The sequence below is a fragment of the Sander lucioperca genome, chromosome 7, assembly GCF_008315115.2.
Source record: "Sander lucioperca isolate FBNREF2018 chromosome 7, SLUC_FBN_1.2, whole genome shotgun sequence".
NCBI lineage: Eukaryota > Metazoa > Chordata > Actinopteri > Perciformes > Percidae > Sander > Sander lucioperca.
In genome coordinates, this window is record NC_050179.1 from 37552045 (window position 1) to 37571685 (window position 19641).

Below are 19641 nucleotides of genomic sequence, written 5' to 3' on the forward strand. Positions count from 1 at the left end.
TACAGAATTAGGGAAATGTTTAAAATATTGTACCGACGTAATTACCCAGTATTCGCATTTAAATAGAACTGATGGATTGTATTTGAGCAAATGTTATCAAAGCGTGTTTATAGAATTTATACTTTTTAAATTTCAAACCGGCACCAGCCGAAAACCTCCTATCTAATTTTCCGACGAGTGTATCATGGCGGCGGCGCAGATGGCGGTAAATTCGGGTATGAAATACATTTATTTCATTAAGTAGCTTAATTGTGTTAATTCCGAGCAGTTACCAATAATTGGTATGTCAAAGATAAGCAAACACATATTTGCTTTTTAGCGCTAGTCTTGTCGCATGTCATGTTTTGAGCACATGGTGATATATCACTCAAATTCAGACTCGGGCTGCTAGGCTAACTTAGCCTAGCCTGCAAGTAAACGTTAGGTTAGCTAGCTAATGTTGGTTAAACAATTATTCGGTGCGGTGGTCAAACACGTTTCCACCTAACATTATCAAATGTTTACCTGTTTAACTAATGCCATACGTGCAATGTGACTTCTCTGACGCAACTCCTGTCAAATGGGTCAGCAGGCGAGTTTATTTATCCGGAAACAAAACTTAAACTAAAGTGACTTGGAACAAGCGAAGACATATTTGCCGTCACTGCCTGTTATTCGTAACGTTACTACTGGGTTTCTGCTATTGCGCCAGGCAAACAAATAATAAGACAGAACGTCTCGTCTAACAGTTAAGGTCCAGACTTAAACTGCCCTCTGGTTAACAATAACGTTACTCCTGTCAGTGTGAAATAAGTGAGTCGTTTACTGGTGACAGTGAGATTTGTAAAGACCTGGTTGATGTTCCTTAGTGACAGCTAGGCACCCTAGGGGTTGGATGCAATAATAAATAAATACCCAGTATAACTGGGCTTAATCTACAATAACAAACGTAAAAGGTAAACCATTTAGGCTATATTGAGCACTAATATAAGTAATGTAATATTAAGGGAATTTCACTGGTACTATTTACTGTCATTCACATGTTCATCTTTCAACAGTGTATGGTGATTATACATAAGCATCCTAGCTGTACTAGTTATTACTTATTGTTGCAGTCTGGAAGAGGTTTACAGTGTCAACAACATCATGAAACTGTCACTGCCCAACATCCTGTCCTGTCAGTCATCAGATATTAAAGATACTATTTATTTCATTTGCATAACAAATATTCACTTTAACATGAAAAACTTAACTTAAAACTTTTTTTTATTGCCATAATAGAATTTGACTCCAAGTATGAGTGCAGGATTCAGCAGTCATGACATGTAAACGCAAAGGGCGAGGTACCAATGACAAGTATGGTTGTAGGAAACTAGCACAATAGGAGAGGGAAAAAACTGTTCCGTGCATGTGTGATGATACAAGATCTTTGAAAACCCATTTACCTACCCAGGAGCCAGTCTGTGGGGGCCGCTGAAGGAGTTGTGGGAGACAGTGGATGGGGCTGTGTTGAGGAGACAGCCAGAGAGTGTCCACCTGCTGGACCTGCAGCTGAAGAAACACAAACCACACTTTCTCTCACTCTATAAGAACCCGGTGAGATGTTGTGCAAACACAAACACATCATTTTGTTTAATTTAGTTTATTAGGATCCCCATTAGCTACAATAGGGCTGCAGCTATTTTTCCTGGGGTCCGAATTTGTAATGACATGTCATTTCATATGTGAATGTTACAATAGTATTCTTCCCGTGTATCCTGCAACTTCCTTGGTGCAGACAGACTCATTTTGATATACAGTGTGTCTTTAGACTCTCATGTTAATAACATCTGGTCTTCTCTTCATTTGCAGCCAAAGAGTGCAGAGCAGAGAGAGAAGGTGCGTAAAGCCAGCACAGAAGGCATCGCCATCCAAGGTCAGCAGGGGTCCCGGCTCCTTCCAGAGCAGCTTCTCTCAGAGGCCTTCATCCTCAGCGATTTGTTTGATATTGGGGAGTTAGCAGCTTTGGAGCTCCTGTTAGCAGGTAAAGTGGACATTAAAAAAAAGACGTGACTTGTAAGTGTATAAAAGAAGTTATGTAGTAAATTTGTTGAGCGTGTGTATTATAGATACAGCACTCACAAAAGTTTACAATGGCTATTTTGTTTTAGGTTTGTCCTGATCAAATCCATGATTTGGAGACAAAGCCTTGCATGACTTTCAGTAGTAAAGACATTGATGTTTCACACAATGGATTCTCTGAATATGTTTATCTGTCTCCAGGTGAGCAACAGCAGCCCCATTTTCCAGGTCTGACACGAGGTCTAGTAGCTGTGCTGCTCTACTGGGATGGAAAGCTCTGTTTGGCGAACTCCCTGCGCACACTCATCCAGTCACGCCATGGCAAGACCTTCACCCTGGACCTGAGGTGATAATGCTATATACAAGTAGTACATTCAAGCAATGACAGGTGCTGTTAACAGTCCACATGATGAGCATGTGATTGTCCTGTTGTTGTTTTTTAATACCCTATTTTCTTTTTATTAACCTGTACTGTTGTTTGTTTTCTCATTCAGTGGAGAGCTGGTGGCTTTGACAACGCATTTTACAGATGAACTTATGAACCAGGGTCTGACCAAACGCCTCCTAACCTTGGTGTCAGAGATAAATGTGACACGTGAGTTTGAACGACTACAGAAGGAGCGCGGCCTGGGCAACGAGAAGCACAGGAAAGAGGTGAGAGCAAATGTTTTGTGTTAATTTGAAACCGAGATGGTCATCTTTGCAACATATTCATTATCAATCATACTTGACTAGTGCAAAGCCAGTCAGTAGCTTTCTATTGTAACTTAAAAAGAAACAAGGCACGGAATACGGACATTACATACAACATACAACATTTAACTTCCTCTCTTGTCCCCAGGTCTCAGACCTCATTAAAGAAAGCCGACAGGCCCTGGCAGACAGCCTGTTTTCATGGACCTGCCAATCACCTTTGTCTAAAGATGACACCCTGGCTCTCATTGGCCACCTGGAAACAGTGACAGCTCAAGCTGATGGCTCACTGGACAGTGTGAACCTGGCTCTGGTCATGGCACTACTCTACTGCTTGGATGTCAGCTTTGTAGAACAGGGGACAGAAGATAGAGAAGGTGAGAACATGTTAAATGCATATAATGTGAATAATTTTAACTCTGATTGAAGTTGTTGGTTAAATCCACTAAAACGTACTACTTGTATTTTCACGGCACAATCGTTTTCCTATTGGTCGCCAGGCTGAGGTGAGTGACCTTACCCGTTGTCCTTGCTTCAACGTTTCTTCACTCCGTCAGCTGGCCAGCTCTCTCCGTTGCGGCGCTATTAGAGGATGGATATCCGACCCGGGCCGGGTTCTGGTTTGGGTCGGGCTCGGTCACATCAGCGCGATAAGGCATTGAACATTTTAAATTTAAAACGGCTTATTATGTAGGTAGCCAATGGGCCTGTTTCACTTGATGCAAAGGTTCGTTTTTGTGATTAAAATAAATATTAAATATTACCCTAACATCCGTCTTCCTGTGTGCGGAAATTTGTTTATGTAGCTGTGACAACGAAACACGTGCATATTAGGCTACATGTGGCAGCGCAACGATGGAAGACGTTAAAAAGAAGTTGGCCTCAGGAGATTAACGTGCGCTTGTTGCCCCGTATGCGCTCATCTGTTGACATTTCCGAATGCCTTCCTACAGTTGCTTAATAAAAGCGAGCTTTCCACACAAACAAATGTAGATGTGTCATTAGTATGAGAAAAAAATTAGATTTTAACCGTGTCGGGCTCGGACAGATAAAAGCGTCCCGATCCGCACTCTAGGCGCTATGCAGCGTCAACAGAAATTGCTGTTAGTTTCAGTGTTTTTCTTCTACAGCTAGTGACAGATTGTCTTTGCTCCTCTAGATCTGATCCAGGCACTGCCAATGCTGACTGAGAGGCAGTATGTGTCTGCAGTGCACAGCCGTCTGATGGACGGCCAGCCGTGGAAGCTTCCAGGTCTGCAGGCTGTGTGTCGACTGGCCTGGGCTCTGTCTCTGAGGGTCCTTTCTCAGCTACCGCAGGGATGTGGTAAGGCCCTTTTTCTTGAACATGCATCAAATATGCCTTATAGCTGTTTGAAGAAAACCTTTTGATGGAATATGAGGTCTCAAAGATAGTAGTCATTTAAATGTAGTATATTATATATATATGTGTGTCTGTGTCTGTGTCTGTGCTGTGCAGCCCTGGTTGAGTTCACTGAGGCAGACGAGGCTCTGGCTGACCAGGCTCTACTGGGAGATGTCTTCCTGTTTATGAAGGAGGGCATCCTGGGATGTGAGAGTTTTGCCCAGGAAGAGTTTTACATCCGCCGCCTCCATTCACTCATCACAGACTTCCTGGCCCTCATGCCAATGAAGGTGAGAGATGCCACAGGTGTCCACTACCAATGTTTATACTTAAGTAAGAGGTTGACTTGTGTGGATGTCATGTTGTAGTGTCAGCTTGTCTCTGATTAGTTATCAGGTTGTAGTTTTGTTATTTTGCATACTGGTTAATCATGTAATTAACATCTTTCTGCGTTTTTTTTACTGTAGGTGAAACAGCTTCGTAACCGCGCTGATGAGGATGCCCGTCTGGTGCACATGTCCCTACAGATGGACAGCGAGCTTCCATCATCATTACGCAAGGACTTAGACCACCTCATGATCCTCGTCAGTGTTTTTTACAAACACATGCACACAGACACACATCAGCTAACATCACCTTTAACATTTCAAAGTTCTAACTGATAATGTTATCCAAAATTATACTGATTGCAGTAGTAAAATAAGCTTCAATTTCTAGATGAGCAACATTAAAAGCAAAATTGTGTAGGGGAAAATGCTGCAGTGGCCTGACAGTTATAATAGTGTTGGTTACTGCTTTGTCTTTCCAGATCGGTGAGTTTTACAGTAAAGACTCATTTGGGCTGGAGTTGGGTCTGGAGTTCTGGTGTCCCACAGAGTCTCTCCAACACACCTCCCTGCAGGGATCCTACCTGGGAATGGCACTGCAAAGGCCTCCACATAAACAGGTAAGAGCTGCATTTTGTGGAACCTGGATGCACAGAAATTCAGTTTCTCCTCACACCAAGAATTGTAGTAGGTGAGAGAGTAGTAATGAAAGGTAATAAAATATGTTGAATTTGGATCACTTGGGTCTTGGCTGTCATGAGAGAAGCTGGTTTTGCAAACCATGTATTTCTTTCTGTTGAAAGTTTTTTGCTTGTTGCAGGTGGTTTTGTCCAAGTTTGTACGTCAGATGGGAGACCTCCTGCCCGCCACCCTCTATATCCCCTATCTCCGAATGCTGAAAGGGCTTGCCAATGGTCCTCAGTGTGCCCACTACTCCTTCAGCCTGCTTAAAACCAACGGAGCCACACACAGTAAGAGCAGATTGTTGGTATAACGTGAAAGACAAATAATTGTCTGGGATTAAGAATAAATTTGGCCTCTTGGCAAGGAGAAATTCATTGGATTTTGTGGTAATCTGGATTGGGAATTTCTGCCATGACTATTTTTGTATTATGTGGCTGTTCAGTAGTAAATATGAAAAAAAATATAAAGACTTTCGAATCCTAATTAATTTAGCTTCAAATTTAGTTGATATGAGCAGCAGACTCTAAAAGTATATTGCTTTAGTTTAATACATATCCAAATGAATACCAATTCATTTTATGTATGCAGGTGACAACATTCAGGGAGTTTCAGGCAGTCCGGTGTCTTGGGAACATTTTTTTCACTCCCTTATGCTCTACCATGAGAACCTGCGACGGGACTTTCCAAATCCAGATGCAGCACACTACCGCCACCCGCCACTAAGGGGCATCACCCAAAGAGAGCTGGACGGACTCACCTCATTTTTGCAGCTGCTCACAACCATCATTACATGGGTATGGAACAGCATTCACTAGAAGGATGGGCATATTTGGTTATGTGCTCATATTACGTGGCGTATAAAACAACATGAAGGCCTGGATTAATGTGTAATTGTGTTATTTTGAATTCTGTATATACTCTCCTTGTGTCTTTGAAAACTCTTACATTCAGGTTGCTGAGATCTAACTGTATTGAGGTGTGTTGTGTGTGTGTGTGTGTGTGTGGTGTTTTTTTCTCTCCCTAGAGTGAAAATGCTCGACTGGCGTTGTGTGAGCATCCCCAGTGGACCCCAGTTGTAGTGATGTTAGGGTTGCTACAGTGCAGCATTCCTCCCATCCTAAAGGCTGAGCTCCTGCACTGCCTGGCAGCCTTTGGGAAGTCACCAGAGATCGCTGCTTCACTCTGGCAGTCACTGGAATATACGCAGGTTGGCCTTTATAAATTAGTAGAACAATTTTAGTTGATGATTTTATAAGAAGAAGGAGAGTGCCATTTGTCATATAAAGTATTAACATAACAAACAAAAAAATGTCATTTGATATCTACATAATGTTCAGGATCGAATCTGTGAAGTGTTCTTATTTTGCCATTAATACAATAACAAAAAACTTCAAACTTTAAATTTAATGTCAGTCCTATTATCTGAGTGGCTGTCAGATTTTTTTTCAAACTGTAGGTGTATTCTCTTATCTTTCTCTAAAAGACTTTATTTTTGAATTGTTATGAAATAGTTTTGCAGTTTGCTGTGTTGTCAGATATTTTTGTATCAGTTTTTAAGTTTTCTAACATCATGTTCTTTTACCACAGATCCTTCAGACAGTGCGAGCCCCGGGACAGAGGCAGGCAGCTGGAATTGAGGTGAGTCTTTTGTGGTTCGTGATTGTGATGCTGGATGCTCACTACCCAACCCAATTTGAGGGAAAGTTTTGAATGATTCTGTCTCTCTCAACTTCAAGATAGGTAATTAATATGGTTCATTAGTTGGTACAGACAGCAATTAGACCACTGAGGGCTGCCAGGATCATTTTTAATTTGCATTAAGGTAACTTTTGTTGATGCCCAAAGGAAATACGTTTTAAGACGCAAACATGTTGTGATGCATAATAATGCAGACAAAAAGTGAGAGAGTTCTCATCTTTAAATGCTGTTGTTGTTGTTGTTGTTGTTGTTAAAGTAGCACTTGAGATTGAATTTCTATTCAGCATAAATCTAGAGACTAAAATTGACTTTAATCTCTCATCAGTTTGAAAACCTTCCTGTTCAAAAGTTATGCAACCTGTAAGAAGATGTATACGAATTTTCCTCAGCATAAATACAATTCTATCTTTATTCTGTCTTTATTTATCAGGATTAATCAAGTTTCTATCTTATCTTGGATGGACATTTAGGTGGCAAACTTTGTCGATATATTTTTTTTTTCTGGCTCTCAGGTGGAGCTGAGTGAGATCGAGTCAAGCTGCGAGGAGTATCCCCTGACCCGAGGCTTCTGTCATCTGATCAGCACACTGGTCGAGAGCAGCCTGCCCGTTAATTTAGGGGCGGGGCTACGCGTACCAGGCTTTCAGCCTTACCTGAACTTCTTGCGTGACTCGGTGTTCCTCCCCTTCCCCACCAGAGCATATCGCCGTCCAGCTGAGAAGGTAAAATGTTGTGTAGTGCTCTCCCTGTGTCCTATAACGTGAAGACATGTAGCTGCGGCATGCATATGTGCTCTTTGAACTACACATACAGTACATCTGTTCATTTGCTTTCCCTTTTTTTCCATTTTTGCCATCTCTCAGTGGGAGGTCGCTGATGCTGTCCTGGAGGTGTTCCACAAGCTGCTGCGGGACTACGAGCCCCAGCCGTCCGACTTTGTCCAGGAGATGGTGGAGCTGCAGGGGGAGCAGGTCACAGCCCACAAGCCCCCAGGCCACAGCATCATGTTCCACCTGCTTAACGACTCGCCAATGCTGGCGCTCTGCCTCAGCCTGCTGGAGGAAGGTGTACGCCAGCTGGACACCTATGCACCCTTCCCTGGTGAGAGAACATATGCAGCTGCTGTCAGAGAAAGAGAGATCGCTCTTGTGTGTATGTTTGTTCTGACGACATGCTCCTTTGCTCTTCCCCTGCAGGTAAGAAGCTCTTGGAGTCGGCGGTGCTGCACTGCTTGTGCCTGCTGGACTTGGCTCTGCAGAAGGAGGTGGTGTTCATGGACCTCCTCAGGGAGAGCCAGGCCTCCATGCTGGTTTCCCCCTTGGAGCAGCTCCTGCAGGGGGTCAGTCCTCAAACTCGAAGGGCAGATCACATTGTCAATATTGCCAGGTAAGGGCATCTAGGTTTTAAAGAGCTCCTATTATGCTCCTTTTCAGCGTCATATTTGTCCTCTTGGGGTCTCCTAGAATCGTTCGACATTATTAATTGACAAATTTCAATTGAGAGAAAGTGCTGTCTGTGGGAGAGAAGGCTCCATTTGGAATGAAATGAGTTTTTTTTTTTTTTTTTTTACTATATACATCTATTGCATACACAAAAACTATATACACTAAAAGACGAGAAAAACCCCAAAAAGCAAAATAGCACAATAATACCCAAACTGTGGTATTGACCCCATGGTTATGTTTTTTGTTGATTTTGTTCTCGAATAAAATGTTTGTGTATCTCTTCATGCTTTACTAGTTAGTAGTGTTGAAATGTTATTTAACCTCTTCAGAAGTTATAGTAGGTTATATTTAAGGAAAAAAAACTACTCTTTAAAAAGCTAATTTGTTCAGAATGAGTAGAACTTAATGGTGACCTATGTTGGTGTGGTCGAAGTTTTTCGATGCAGCAGGTGTAGATGTTTTAAAAATTAGAAGGTGAAACAAAATAAGGACAGTCGAAGACTAAACCAAGTTAGGTTTTTTGTATTTTATTAAGTATATTTGCAAATATAGGAGGAACACATTTCACAGAAGGCACGCAGCACAGGTGTGGAAAAGCTCTTCAATGAGTGAACAGAAACACTGAACTTAAATACATCTTCAGAGTGACAGCACACACGCACTTGGCTTATTATGTCTCTGCATTTCTCACAGGCAATCTGATACACATGAAGACAATCAAAAAACACAAGAGACATCTTGGAGCCATTTCGCCTCCTTCCCCCTGTACGACTTTCACCCCCCCCCCAGTTGCATCTCAACTGGCATGGGAAAACTAAATGTATCAGAAGAGAGAGTTTTAGGGTGACCTTGTCGCCCCTATCTGTTCAGACAAACAGTGCTCACATTATGTTCCAGACTTTGTGATTCTCACTTAGTTAGAATCAGATTCTTCATGTGGGAATGAGATAAACTCCCTTTCAGCATTTGTGAGACAAAGTAAAACAGAAATAAGACAAGAATATAAAGAATCATGCTTAAATATAATTTTGCCACTACATTGGTCCCTTGCAGATATCTGTACCACAGCAGCTCTAACCCAGAGGCTGCCTTCCAGAGTGCCAAGATCCTGCGTCGTATCGCCAACTACCCCAACATTCAGACTAGGCTGGTGGGAGATTTTACACACGACCAGGTATATGTCAAAGTCTCAACTCTTAACAAATGAAAAATACCTTTCCTCCAAAGTTTCAGGATATTTCACAAAATGTTAAGCGGTAAACAAAAGAAAATGGATACAAGAAAACCAAAATATTGTACAGTAGTCTAATATATTCTCATTTACATATTTCAATTAGATAGAATAAATCCTGGATGCCATTCTACCATACCCTTCGATGTGGATTACATGATCCCAAAATGTATTAAGTCAGACAATGCAATTTGTTTTTGTTTCTATTATATGTATTGGTCAGGGTGTGTTTTTTACTCGATTCACTGAGGTGCGTCTGTGTCAGTGATCTTCACTGCGGTCATGTGGGAATCTTTTGTTGTGTTTGAAATTGAGAATTCTTTTTGTCTCTGTCCCTCAGTCTGTGAGTGACAAGCTTATGGCAGGCTTTGTGGAGTGTCTGGACAGTGAAGAGGCCGAGGAGGGAACAGAAAATGGAGATGGTGAGAGAGACGTTGTGTTGTCTGTGACATTTTTCATCAGTCTAAAAACTGTACCATCTTCTGCATTTGGTTTAAATCCTGCTGTTTTCGTATTGTGAAATCTGCGTACTTCATAACCCCCAAACTTCCAGACTCTCAGCCACAAAAGAATGTTGCAAGAATCCGGCATGAAACCCAGATCCATATGCTGAACCTGCTCATCACCTCCTTGGAGCTGAAGACGCCAAATCTAGCCCTGTACCTTTTGGGCTATGAAGTAAAGAAGCCTGTGTCCTCCACCAACCTCCAGGACCCAGGTCAGACCACAGCTTTAGCTGTTGGCATGTTCATTTTGGTGGCTGTTTGGTGATGTTTGTGGGCTTCTGGTTTGGATGGAAAGGGATCAGATGAACTGAGTGTTACCTTTCAGTTGACAGTGCATTTGTGCATTACAGGTGTGTTGGGATGTCCACGGAGCTGCCTGCACGCCATACTGAGTCTGCTGCAGAGAGGCACTGAGAAGAGATCAGGACCGGTACTCACACAGCAGGCCCCACACCTGGCTGAGCTCTGCTACCAGGTACTCTTCATCCTCTACTCCAACTGCACCTTCATTTTTGCCTTTTATGCGTAGCAAGTTGAACGCATATATGGAGTTTGTGTGTGGGCTGATTGTTTGATTAATCCATTTTTTCTTTTCTTGTTTGCGTGTCTCTGTCATTGTCTCCCTCTCTCAGGTGATCTACCAGCTGTGTGCCTGCCCAGATACATCAGGACCCACCATGCGCTATTTGAGGACCAGCCAGGACTTCCTGTTCTCTCACCTGCAGCACCTACCCTTCATTCTGCCTAGTGAGTTCAGGATCCCGGCCAATCTCCTTGGTCCTAAAATATATATTCAGCAATAGGGACGTGATGAATGGAAAAACATGAAGCAAAGAGACAGGAACTGGGAAGCAGGAAATTCATAACATTTAATAGAAATTAGTGGTTGTTTGTATTCCTTCTGGAAGAAAATAATGGATGTAAAAATTGTGTCGCAGAGATATACTTGTAAAAAACAAAGCCAGGAAATGGAAGCAATGATACAATATGAATGTGGGTGTGTTAAAGAGAACACAGTAAAAGTCTTTTCTTTTCATTGCTTCGATTCTACTTTGTGCTCTTCAGGTAACCAGATAGCTGCCCTCTCCCAGATGTCTTGGCTCATGAAAACAGCTGCCATTGAGCTGAGGGTGACCTCACTGAACCGCCAGCGTTCACATACTCAACGCCTTGTCAGCCTCCTGTTGGATGACCAGCCACACACTCAACATACAGGTATATCTGTTGTCAAGTGTTTTCACAGGACACATTTCAATTTATACACACTTTTTGGCCTTGTTTTTTTTTTTTTTATATATATTTTTGTATTTATTGGTTTAAAAGATAATTTCAATTGTCCAAAGTCTGGCGATACTATGATAAATATACAATAAATAATAAAGTAATGATCACACACATGCACATTCAAACTCCCAGTCACCATGACCCCTCAACAAAGCTCATTAATGAACCTAAGAACCTCATAACTTTTCTTTTTTAGCTGATGGGGAATCGGGAATGGAGGAAGAAACCAGATCAGTCAGCGGGTTCCTGCATTTCGACACAGTCTCTAAAGGTTTGTACCACCTGAGTACAAGGCTTACCACGGTAGTCAGTGTTTCCGGTGTTACACAATGGTCGGGTGCACACCGATTACATTTATTTCCCACTGCTGTTTTGTTTATTTATAGAAATAAAACCCATGTAGTTAATGTTCCCGTATCAGAGCTCACATTCATCAAATAAAAAAACTCGGTATTTGTAAAATACTACGTGTTATCAATACTCGGACGACGGTGTCTGCTCTGCACAGCAGCAGCAGCAGAGTCGCAGCACAGAGTAGTAATATTTTGGATGTAAACCCAATGCCAAACGGGAATCTGATAATGTTAATGACGTAATCTGTAAACTGTAAACTCCGGCGGCCGCCTTGCAGCTAGAACGCGGTGCAGCCGCAGCAGATGATTGACCAGAGAGGCCCGAGATCAAAGTAAGCACTCTTCAGATGTTGAGCGCCATCGATGATTATCTTTTACTGTAAAATGTCCGGTGTAGTCAGTAACACTGGTGTTGTTATAAGTTCATTAACCGGTGGGGAAACTTCCTCACCGTGGCATCCCTACTGAATACACATTTAAATCAAATATCGATGGCTAAATACAGTCAACGTTTAATGACTCTTCACACACTTGAATATTTATGTAATTTAAGGCTCTTGTTCTTTTAAAATGATACCAGATTGGTTCTGACTTTTAATCTCATCTTATCCTTGTTTGATGCGATCAGTGCGCAGGAAGTTGCTGAGTGTGCTGGACGCCATCGATTTCAGTCAGGATATGCCTGAGCTGCTGCAGCTGGACTTCTTTGAGCGTGCTCAGATAGAGCAGGTGATCTCCAACTGTGAGCATGTCAATGAGCAAGGACACACTGTGTGCAACGTTAAGGTGGGTTTCCAGGATCACCACTTACTCATCTCTCGTGTTGTTTCAACTATTTGTTTGTGTTTACATGACATTCCATTATGTGTTTACGTGTTTGATCTTCCACTGATTTATTTTTTTTATTTAATTTTTTACAGTTGCTGCATAGAGTGCTGGTTGCTGAGGTGAATGCACTGCAGGGAATGGCAGCCATTGGACAGAGGCCCCTGTTAATGGAGGTGAGTGTACTAAAACTAATGGGACTTAATGTGTGTGTAATTTACCAACATGTTGTAAATGACTCCCAAAGCTGTGATTAAAAACACTCGTGAGTCTTTGAGAGATGATAGCTGGAGCTAAAAATGCTTTGTCTACATTCACCTTTGTCCCTGGGTGTGTTCCTCAAGGAGGTGAACTCCATCCTGCAGCAGGTGGTAGAACGCAACCGCGTCCGTAGGAGTTTGAGTGCAAAGCGACATGCGCTGCGGTCCTGGAGGAGCCTGGTGGAGACGCTGCTGACCACCTGCCCTGCTGATCTCATACCGGCAGATGACAGGCAGCTCATCATCAGAGACCTGCTGCTCGACCTGCACGATAAGGTCAGTGAGGATGATTGTCACATGGAAGGTGAAATAAGTGTAGCAATGATATCAATGCTTTGAAGGGGCATTTTAACTGTATTTTGGGTGCAGTCATTTATAAAAAGGTTTGGTTATGTACAATATTAATGCTAATGCGTTTTAGTGCTGCTCATCTTTACACGTGTATTGAATCAATCAAAGTAGAGAAAAACCTGAAACGTTGCTAATGAGTTCCTGTAAGAGCTGACAAAACCATTACCTCAAATCTCCAGGTTGTTCTAAAAACTAATTGTAAATGTCACACTGCATTGCCCAGGTGTTATCTGAGGATGCAGCAGGAGAACTGATGCCCATTGTTGCTGGGGCAGTCTTCACTCTGACAGCCCACCTCAGCCAATCAGTCCTGTCTGAGCAGCAGCAGGGGGCGGGATTAGAAGTGTCCTCTGGGTTTGCCTCCATCGCCAACTCCGCCCTGCACCTGATTCTCCGCAAGCTGCTGGACTTCATCCTTTGCACTGGTAAGTGATGACATAAACCTACAATATCTTACATGGGATATGTTGCTAGGATAAACCTTGGCGGTTATGTTTTAAAATGTTGTCTTTTACACTTTAAGGGGGTGGATACCAGCGTCTGCGTGCTCACTTGTATGGCTCCCTGCTGTACTACCTTCAGATTGCCCAGAAACCTGAAGAACCAGACACTCTGCAGACAGGTACAACACAGAAACATTAATACAGACGTTCTAGAAAACATGTATTTATTTCAAGCGTGATATGGAAATCTAGTGTTATTAAGTCAAGGGGGCAATGTACACATGTTGTCCGGTCATCTGAGAAAATCTCCCTCTCCATCCCTCCAGCAGGGAAGGCAATGTGGGAACGTCTCACAGCCCCCGAAGATGGTTTCTCCAAACTGCAGAGAGAGAATCTTGCTATCATTGAGAGCTATGGCAGAGCTCTTATGGAGGTGGTGTGTCGGGACGCCTGTGATGGCCATGAAATTAGCAGAGTAAGAGCCAAACCATGCCGTTCATACAACAATATGACTTATGTACTTACTCTGCCATTTTCAGCCTCATACTGACATGATGTTAACATTGTGTGTCAGGTTTAAAAAAGGTAAAATAAAGTTATTGAAAATAAACCTGCATATGGCATTGCAAAGCTCCAAGTTTAAATAGCTGAGACACCTTTTACCTCTTTGTTGTTGACTACTAACCAGTGCTTGTTTTATCATCCTTGTCTCCTCTTCCCGTCTGTCAGATGTTGGCTCTAGCGGTGCTGGACCGGATCTTGTCCATAGACCGTCAGAATCAGTGGCTGGTTTACTTATGCAACAGTGGCTACCTGCGGTCGCTAGTGGAGAGCCTGAGACAGGATGATGCCGCCCTGCAGAGCCTACTCACACCTCAGCCACCCCTCCTCAAACCACTCTACATCTATGAAAGCAAGATGGTGAGGAGATGTGCACTTATACAGACACAGTATGTTTTGCATTGTGAATTGGACCTGTAGCCTTCGTCTAAAGCCTCTATACGTAGAGGATTATGAAGGCACAAACTCTGCTCTGTGTTTTTTTTAGGCTCTGCTGACTCGTGTGGCTAAGACAGGTCAGGGAGCTGTGGAGCTGCTGCGCTGTGGGCTGGTGGCACAGCTGATAGAGTGCCAGGTGTTTGACATGGTACCTGACAGCGATGCACACAGGTAGGGATGTGGAAAAAGGGGGTGGAGTAACTTCCAAGTGTGTTTTATATTTTTTATATATATATATATATATAACTATGGGATGTTATTAATCTTAATCTTAAAGTAATTGGTTGTTTTGGATAAAATATAACCAGAAGAAGTACATTTCTTACATTTAGACCTGAGCCTTCTCAATTGACTAATTTTACCAAATTATTGTAAAGAAATAAAAACTACATCTTAGGATGGTAATTCCTCACTAAAGCAACACAATTAAAAGCTTGCAAGTTAAAAAGTCAGGTAGTTTTAATTTTAAATGTAGCATCTTGCCTTTATTCCAGTGCATTTAACTGACCTTTAGCTTCTTTCTCTCTCGTCCAAATGACCCCCTTATCTTAAGGTGTTTGTTAATAGTATTACCTAAGTCTGTGTCTGTTCCCTTGTGGTCTACAGGGTGATGCGGGACCCATCCGGCTTCATCCCCAGCCCTATGGACCGCTACAGGCAGATTCTCTTACCGACCCTAAGGCTCTTTCAGGTGATCCTGACCTCTACCACCATGAACCACCAGCAGGGCGCGGCACAGGTAAGCACGCAATTATAGAGATCACAAAGACAACTTGTAACCTTTTTTTTTTTTCATTTTATTTTTTTACATTTTACCTTGAAAATCCCCAAAAGTCAGATTCTTTAAGGTCTTAAATGCTGTTTTGTGTCTGGACTGACTCTGTAGACCTAGATGGGATTAATGCTCATTTAAAAATGAGTGTGTCTCAGACAACTTTTTGTTTTTGTACTGTATCTAAGTGCCATACAAAGATTTATAAACATTGCACTTACATCCTAACTCTCTCTCTCTCTCTCTGTGTGTGTGTGTGTGTGTGTCTGTGTGTGTGTGTGTGTGTGTGTGTGTCTGTGTCTGTGTAGGTTCTCCAGTGGCTGATAGTGCATGCCGACACCATTCAGTCTCTGTTGCGCTGTCAGGAGCTCAGTATGGGAGCACTGCAGGAGCTCTCTTTGCTCACTGGCATCATCAGTAAGACGGCTCTGCCAGGTACATTAATAAGTCATTCTTCTCTTCTAATGCACTTTGCTTTCTATTATATTTTCCTGTTTTGATTGTGCAAACCTTATATACACATATCAGACTGCATGAATGTTGTTCATGTACTGCTTGGTCTCTCAGGGGCCCTTGAGACGGGTGGGGAGGTCAACAGTGCGGCTATAATGGAGTTCCAGGGTCACATCAACAGATTCCAGGTTAGACAGCTGCCATTGTTTTTATATGGTATAGTATATATGTGTTTTGCTGTATCCCTGACAATGCATATCCATCTCAATGTGTAAATTGTACAGTTAGTAATACATCTCTTCTTTTTTAGCGTCTCTGTCTGTCCTTGCTTGGCCGTCTGGCAGGGAGCGAGCAGGAGAGGTTGCTAAAACAGGCTGAGGTTGCTGCACCTGGAGACTCAGCAGAAAGACGAGAGGAGATGGAGGTGGCTATGCAACAGGTCTGACAACAAGCATTCTATAAATGAAGTAGTAAGAGATTCATGGTGAAGGGGGGTGGTGCCTGTGACTACATGGTATTTTGCAATTTCTTCAGCAGTGTGATGAGCGTGTCTCCTTGAAATGTCAGAAGTGACTTCCTAGTTAGAAGTTACCCAGTTTACATTTTACATATTCCAACAGTATAATTGACAGTAGGGGTGCACGATTCAAAAATGTCACGATTCGATATTGATTTTAGGCTCAAGATTCGATTCAAAATCGATTTTCCATTCAAAAACGATTCTCGATTTAAAAAAAAAAAAAAAAAAAATACATATAGATATACAGTGTATAGGTTTACTCCACGACACAGCGGGCCCGGGTTTGACTCCGACCTGCGGCCCTTTGCTGCATTTCATTCCCCCCCTCTCTCTCCTCCTTTCATGTCTTCTGCTGTCCTGGACTCCTATCCAAATAAAGGCTGAAAATCCCCAAAAACATAATCTTAAAAAAAAAAAAAAAGATTCACTGTATGTAAATGTGGCTGTAAAATGAGACGATGCGAATGGAGTCTTGTTTCCGCATAGTCATGCTTATTCATCAGTGTCCTGGATTGTCAGTGACCTGAGAGGTGCTGTCCTCTGTACCCAGGTGCGTGCTAACATCATGGAGTACTGCCAAACGCTGCTGCTGCAGAGCTCGGCCCAGGCCCAGTTCAGCATCTGCCTCTTCAGCCCGTCGGGCAGCGAGCCAGCTGGCAGGGACGGAGGACGCACAGGTCAGTGATATTCTGCCCATACTTAAGACGAGGAAAGGGGATGACTCATGTCACTGTATACTGTGAACAAGGCATACTATTGTATTTTTTGTTTCCCATTGAAATGTCCTTTTCAGTGTCTAATAGCTGATAGATCAATCTAGATATCCAGAATCTCTTGAGGCCTTTTAGCTTTTGCCACAAATTAGCTTTTTACTTTCAGCAGCACTTATCCACTTCTACAAGTATGAGACTGAACCGCGGCTCTTATTTTTTAAGATCTGTCATCCACTCTGCCATCAATGGCTTACTCCCGGGCCCCCAGCCTGGGTCTGGTCCTGTACCTGCTGAAGAACAGCGCTGCAGATTTCTTCCGCTTCCACCAGAGTCACAGACAAAGCCTGGGCAAGCTGCAGAGCCTGGATCAGCTGCCTCCTGAGGAGCTCAAGGAGGTAACGATGGACCAATACACAGATTCACTCTTTCTTACACTCACCACACTGCTGTACAAAAAAAAAAAAAAAAAAAAAGGTGTGAATAAAAAGTAACAATTCTTCATTTGATGCACCTTTTTGGCTCCAACATGCATTGTCTTCAGTTCTAACCACAGACATCTTCTCTGTAGTTGTGCCAAGGCCTGGTGTCAGGCCCAGGAGGGGTGGAGAAAATCTCATCAGTCCAGAGGAGCTTGCTGGCCAAGAGACGACTGGTCCAGCTTATCAACAACCGAGCCAAGCTGCTGGCCCTGTGCTCCTGTATCCTTTGGTCCCTTAAGGTGCTTACACACCAACCAGACGGCCGACCGTCGGCAGAAAAGGCAGTCGGACTGATCAGTCGGGTCCCCGAGGTCCAAAAAAATGCCTCAAAACACACTGAGGCGACGCCGACTTGAGCGTACGCACTGCGCGTGCGCAAAATGTAATACGTCTCCATAGCAGCAGGCGGCACTTCTCTGTATTATTTCCCAGAAAATGAAAACCGGCAGCTGATTGGACGAACACGTCACGTGGTTCTTTTTTCTCCAGAAATTCACAGCCAGACTGTCATGGCGGCTCGTTCAGAATACGATCTCATATTGTACTAAAATAGTTCACCGAAACGTGTTTCTGAAAACATTTTAAGAGAGAAATAGGCCGTGCAGTTGCTGAATCTGTCTTCATTTCAGATCGACAAAGGTCAGTTTAAAAGATTTTCGTCAGATTTTGAGCGGCTCATCTGCTCCCCATTTCCGGGTGAGTCCAGACTGCCCTGTCTCTGACTGGGCATGTCGGGTCGGCCAAAATAAAGGCCGCCAGCTCCTCCGACGGACGACAACACGGAACACACCGAACAGACTCGAGTCACCGACCTCGCCAGACGGTCCGACGGCCGATAATCGGCTCTGTGTGTCAGGGCCCTTACAGGCACGGCTGTATTGATAGGACTACAGCATTAGACTAATGGACATTTTCCGATAAAAAATCAACTCGCATTTAGCCCATTATTGTACATTTGTCTTGGGAGTTCTCTTCCGTAAGTTGGAATAAAACCACGTAGAATTGCTGTGAAATGCCTTGACCTGCCTCTTCCTCAGATGTTATCGAGACATGTTTGTTTGTGTTGTGGCGCCACCTGGAGTACTACCTGTTGCATTGTACTCCCACCGACCCCAAGGACTCCCTGATGCCTGGAGCCAGTTTGTATAGATCTCGCCTCACAGACGGTGAGATATGTACATTTAAAGCAGACCTGACATAACTTGCAGATACATAATGTTGTTAGTAAAACTCCACTGAGTGGTTTTAGCTTGATTGTAATCATTTCATTTAAATATTCATGTTCTTCAGACTCGTTTGGCGGGTTGCAGGCAAGTGGAGGGCGTTGCCTCGGTCTATCCCGAGTCAGCCAGCAAGACCTAGACCTGGTAAGAAATGGCACACGTGGGCATGAGCGTAATGTCAGTTACACTCTGAATGCTGCTCTGACAAACCTCAATCTTGTGCGTCTGTTTACATTACTACCTACATTAGTCCTGATCCCTTCTGTTTGTGTGACTGCAGCTGAAGAGTGACATGGCTGCAGGTTTCGGAGAGGCTCTGCAGAGGAAGCTGCTGGAGGTGGAGGGTTTGTACAGCCAGGTCCGCTCCCGCTACACCTTCATCCAGGCCCTGGTTCGCAGGATCCGTGGCCTGCTCCGACAGCCCAAAAGCTGAGACACACACACAAATACAAAGACTGTCCAAGACCCAAAATCTCAGTTTGATATTGACTCAAACCCTCTGCCAAGCGACAGTAGAAAAACTACCAAGGATTCAACTTTCTAATCTGTTGCAGCTCCTCTCTTGACTATTGTGTGATGTCAACACCATCGTGGTGGTGCATTCTGAGTGACCCAATACTAATTATGTTTGAGTAGCACTGTGCAAGGAGCGTTTCTCAAAGAAGTGAGAAAAAGTAACTTGCACAACACACTTATGAAATTTGTACTCGTTAAGAGAATTTGATATTCATTCTTTGGTCTGATTTCACTTTTTTTCTTTTATGAAAATAAAAGTTTTCTATATCTGTTAAATACTTGTGTTATGTGTGTGTGAACTAGACAACAAACCACCTGAACCTCACCAGAAATGGAATTTATTTTGTTGGTGATGGCAAACTGGAGTCACTATCTGCCGACATGCACTCAGGTGAGTATACCGTGTATATGAATAGAAAGGTTCCTCCTGTTTACGTTTTTACAGAAGCTACAGATGTCAGCTT

At 43.1% G+C, this 19641-nt stretch overlaps 1 protein-coding gene across 2 annotated transcripts; it reads left to right on the plus strand.

Moving 5' to 3' along the window:
- The first annotated feature begins 84 nt into the window (after positions 1-84).
- On the plus strand, positions 85-19453 carry nup205 (nucleoporin 205). Of its 2 annotated transcripts, none has more exons than XM_031285386.2 (42): positions 85-215; positions 1433-1575; positions 1831-2002; positions 2242-2386; positions 2535-2694; positions 2882-3110; positions 3893-4057; positions 4211-4386; positions 4564-4680; positions 4905-5042; positions 5243-5393; positions 5695-5900; positions 6131-6313; positions 6694-6744; positions 7317-7526; positions 7668-7905; positions 8001-8190; positions 9303-9423; positions 9821-9902; positions 10034-10198; positions 10337-10461; positions 10619-10733; positions 11052-11201; positions 11467-11541; positions 12252-12409; positions 12544-12624; positions 12793-12984; positions 13283-13484; positions 13583-13681; positions 13829-13977; positions 14232-14423; positions 14551-14672; positions 15108-15240; positions 15582-15708; positions 15841-15914; positions 16037-16165; positions 16797-16923; positions 17182-17354; positions 17528-17657; positions 18476-18604; positions 18729-18805; positions 18942-19453. In XM_031285386.2, the coding sequence occupies exons 1-42, from the start codon at positions 185-187 to the stop codon at positions 19092-19094; spliced, it is 5985 nt and encodes a 1994-aa protein (XP_031141246.1). In that variant the 5' UTR covers positions 85-184; the 3' UTR covers positions 19095-19453. The 2 variants fall into 2 exon arrangements, with proteins under 2 accessions (XP_031141246.1, XP_031141247.1); XM_031285387.2 differs by having other exon boundaries at positions 13832-13977.
- Positions 19454-19641: the final 188 nt, after the last annotated feature.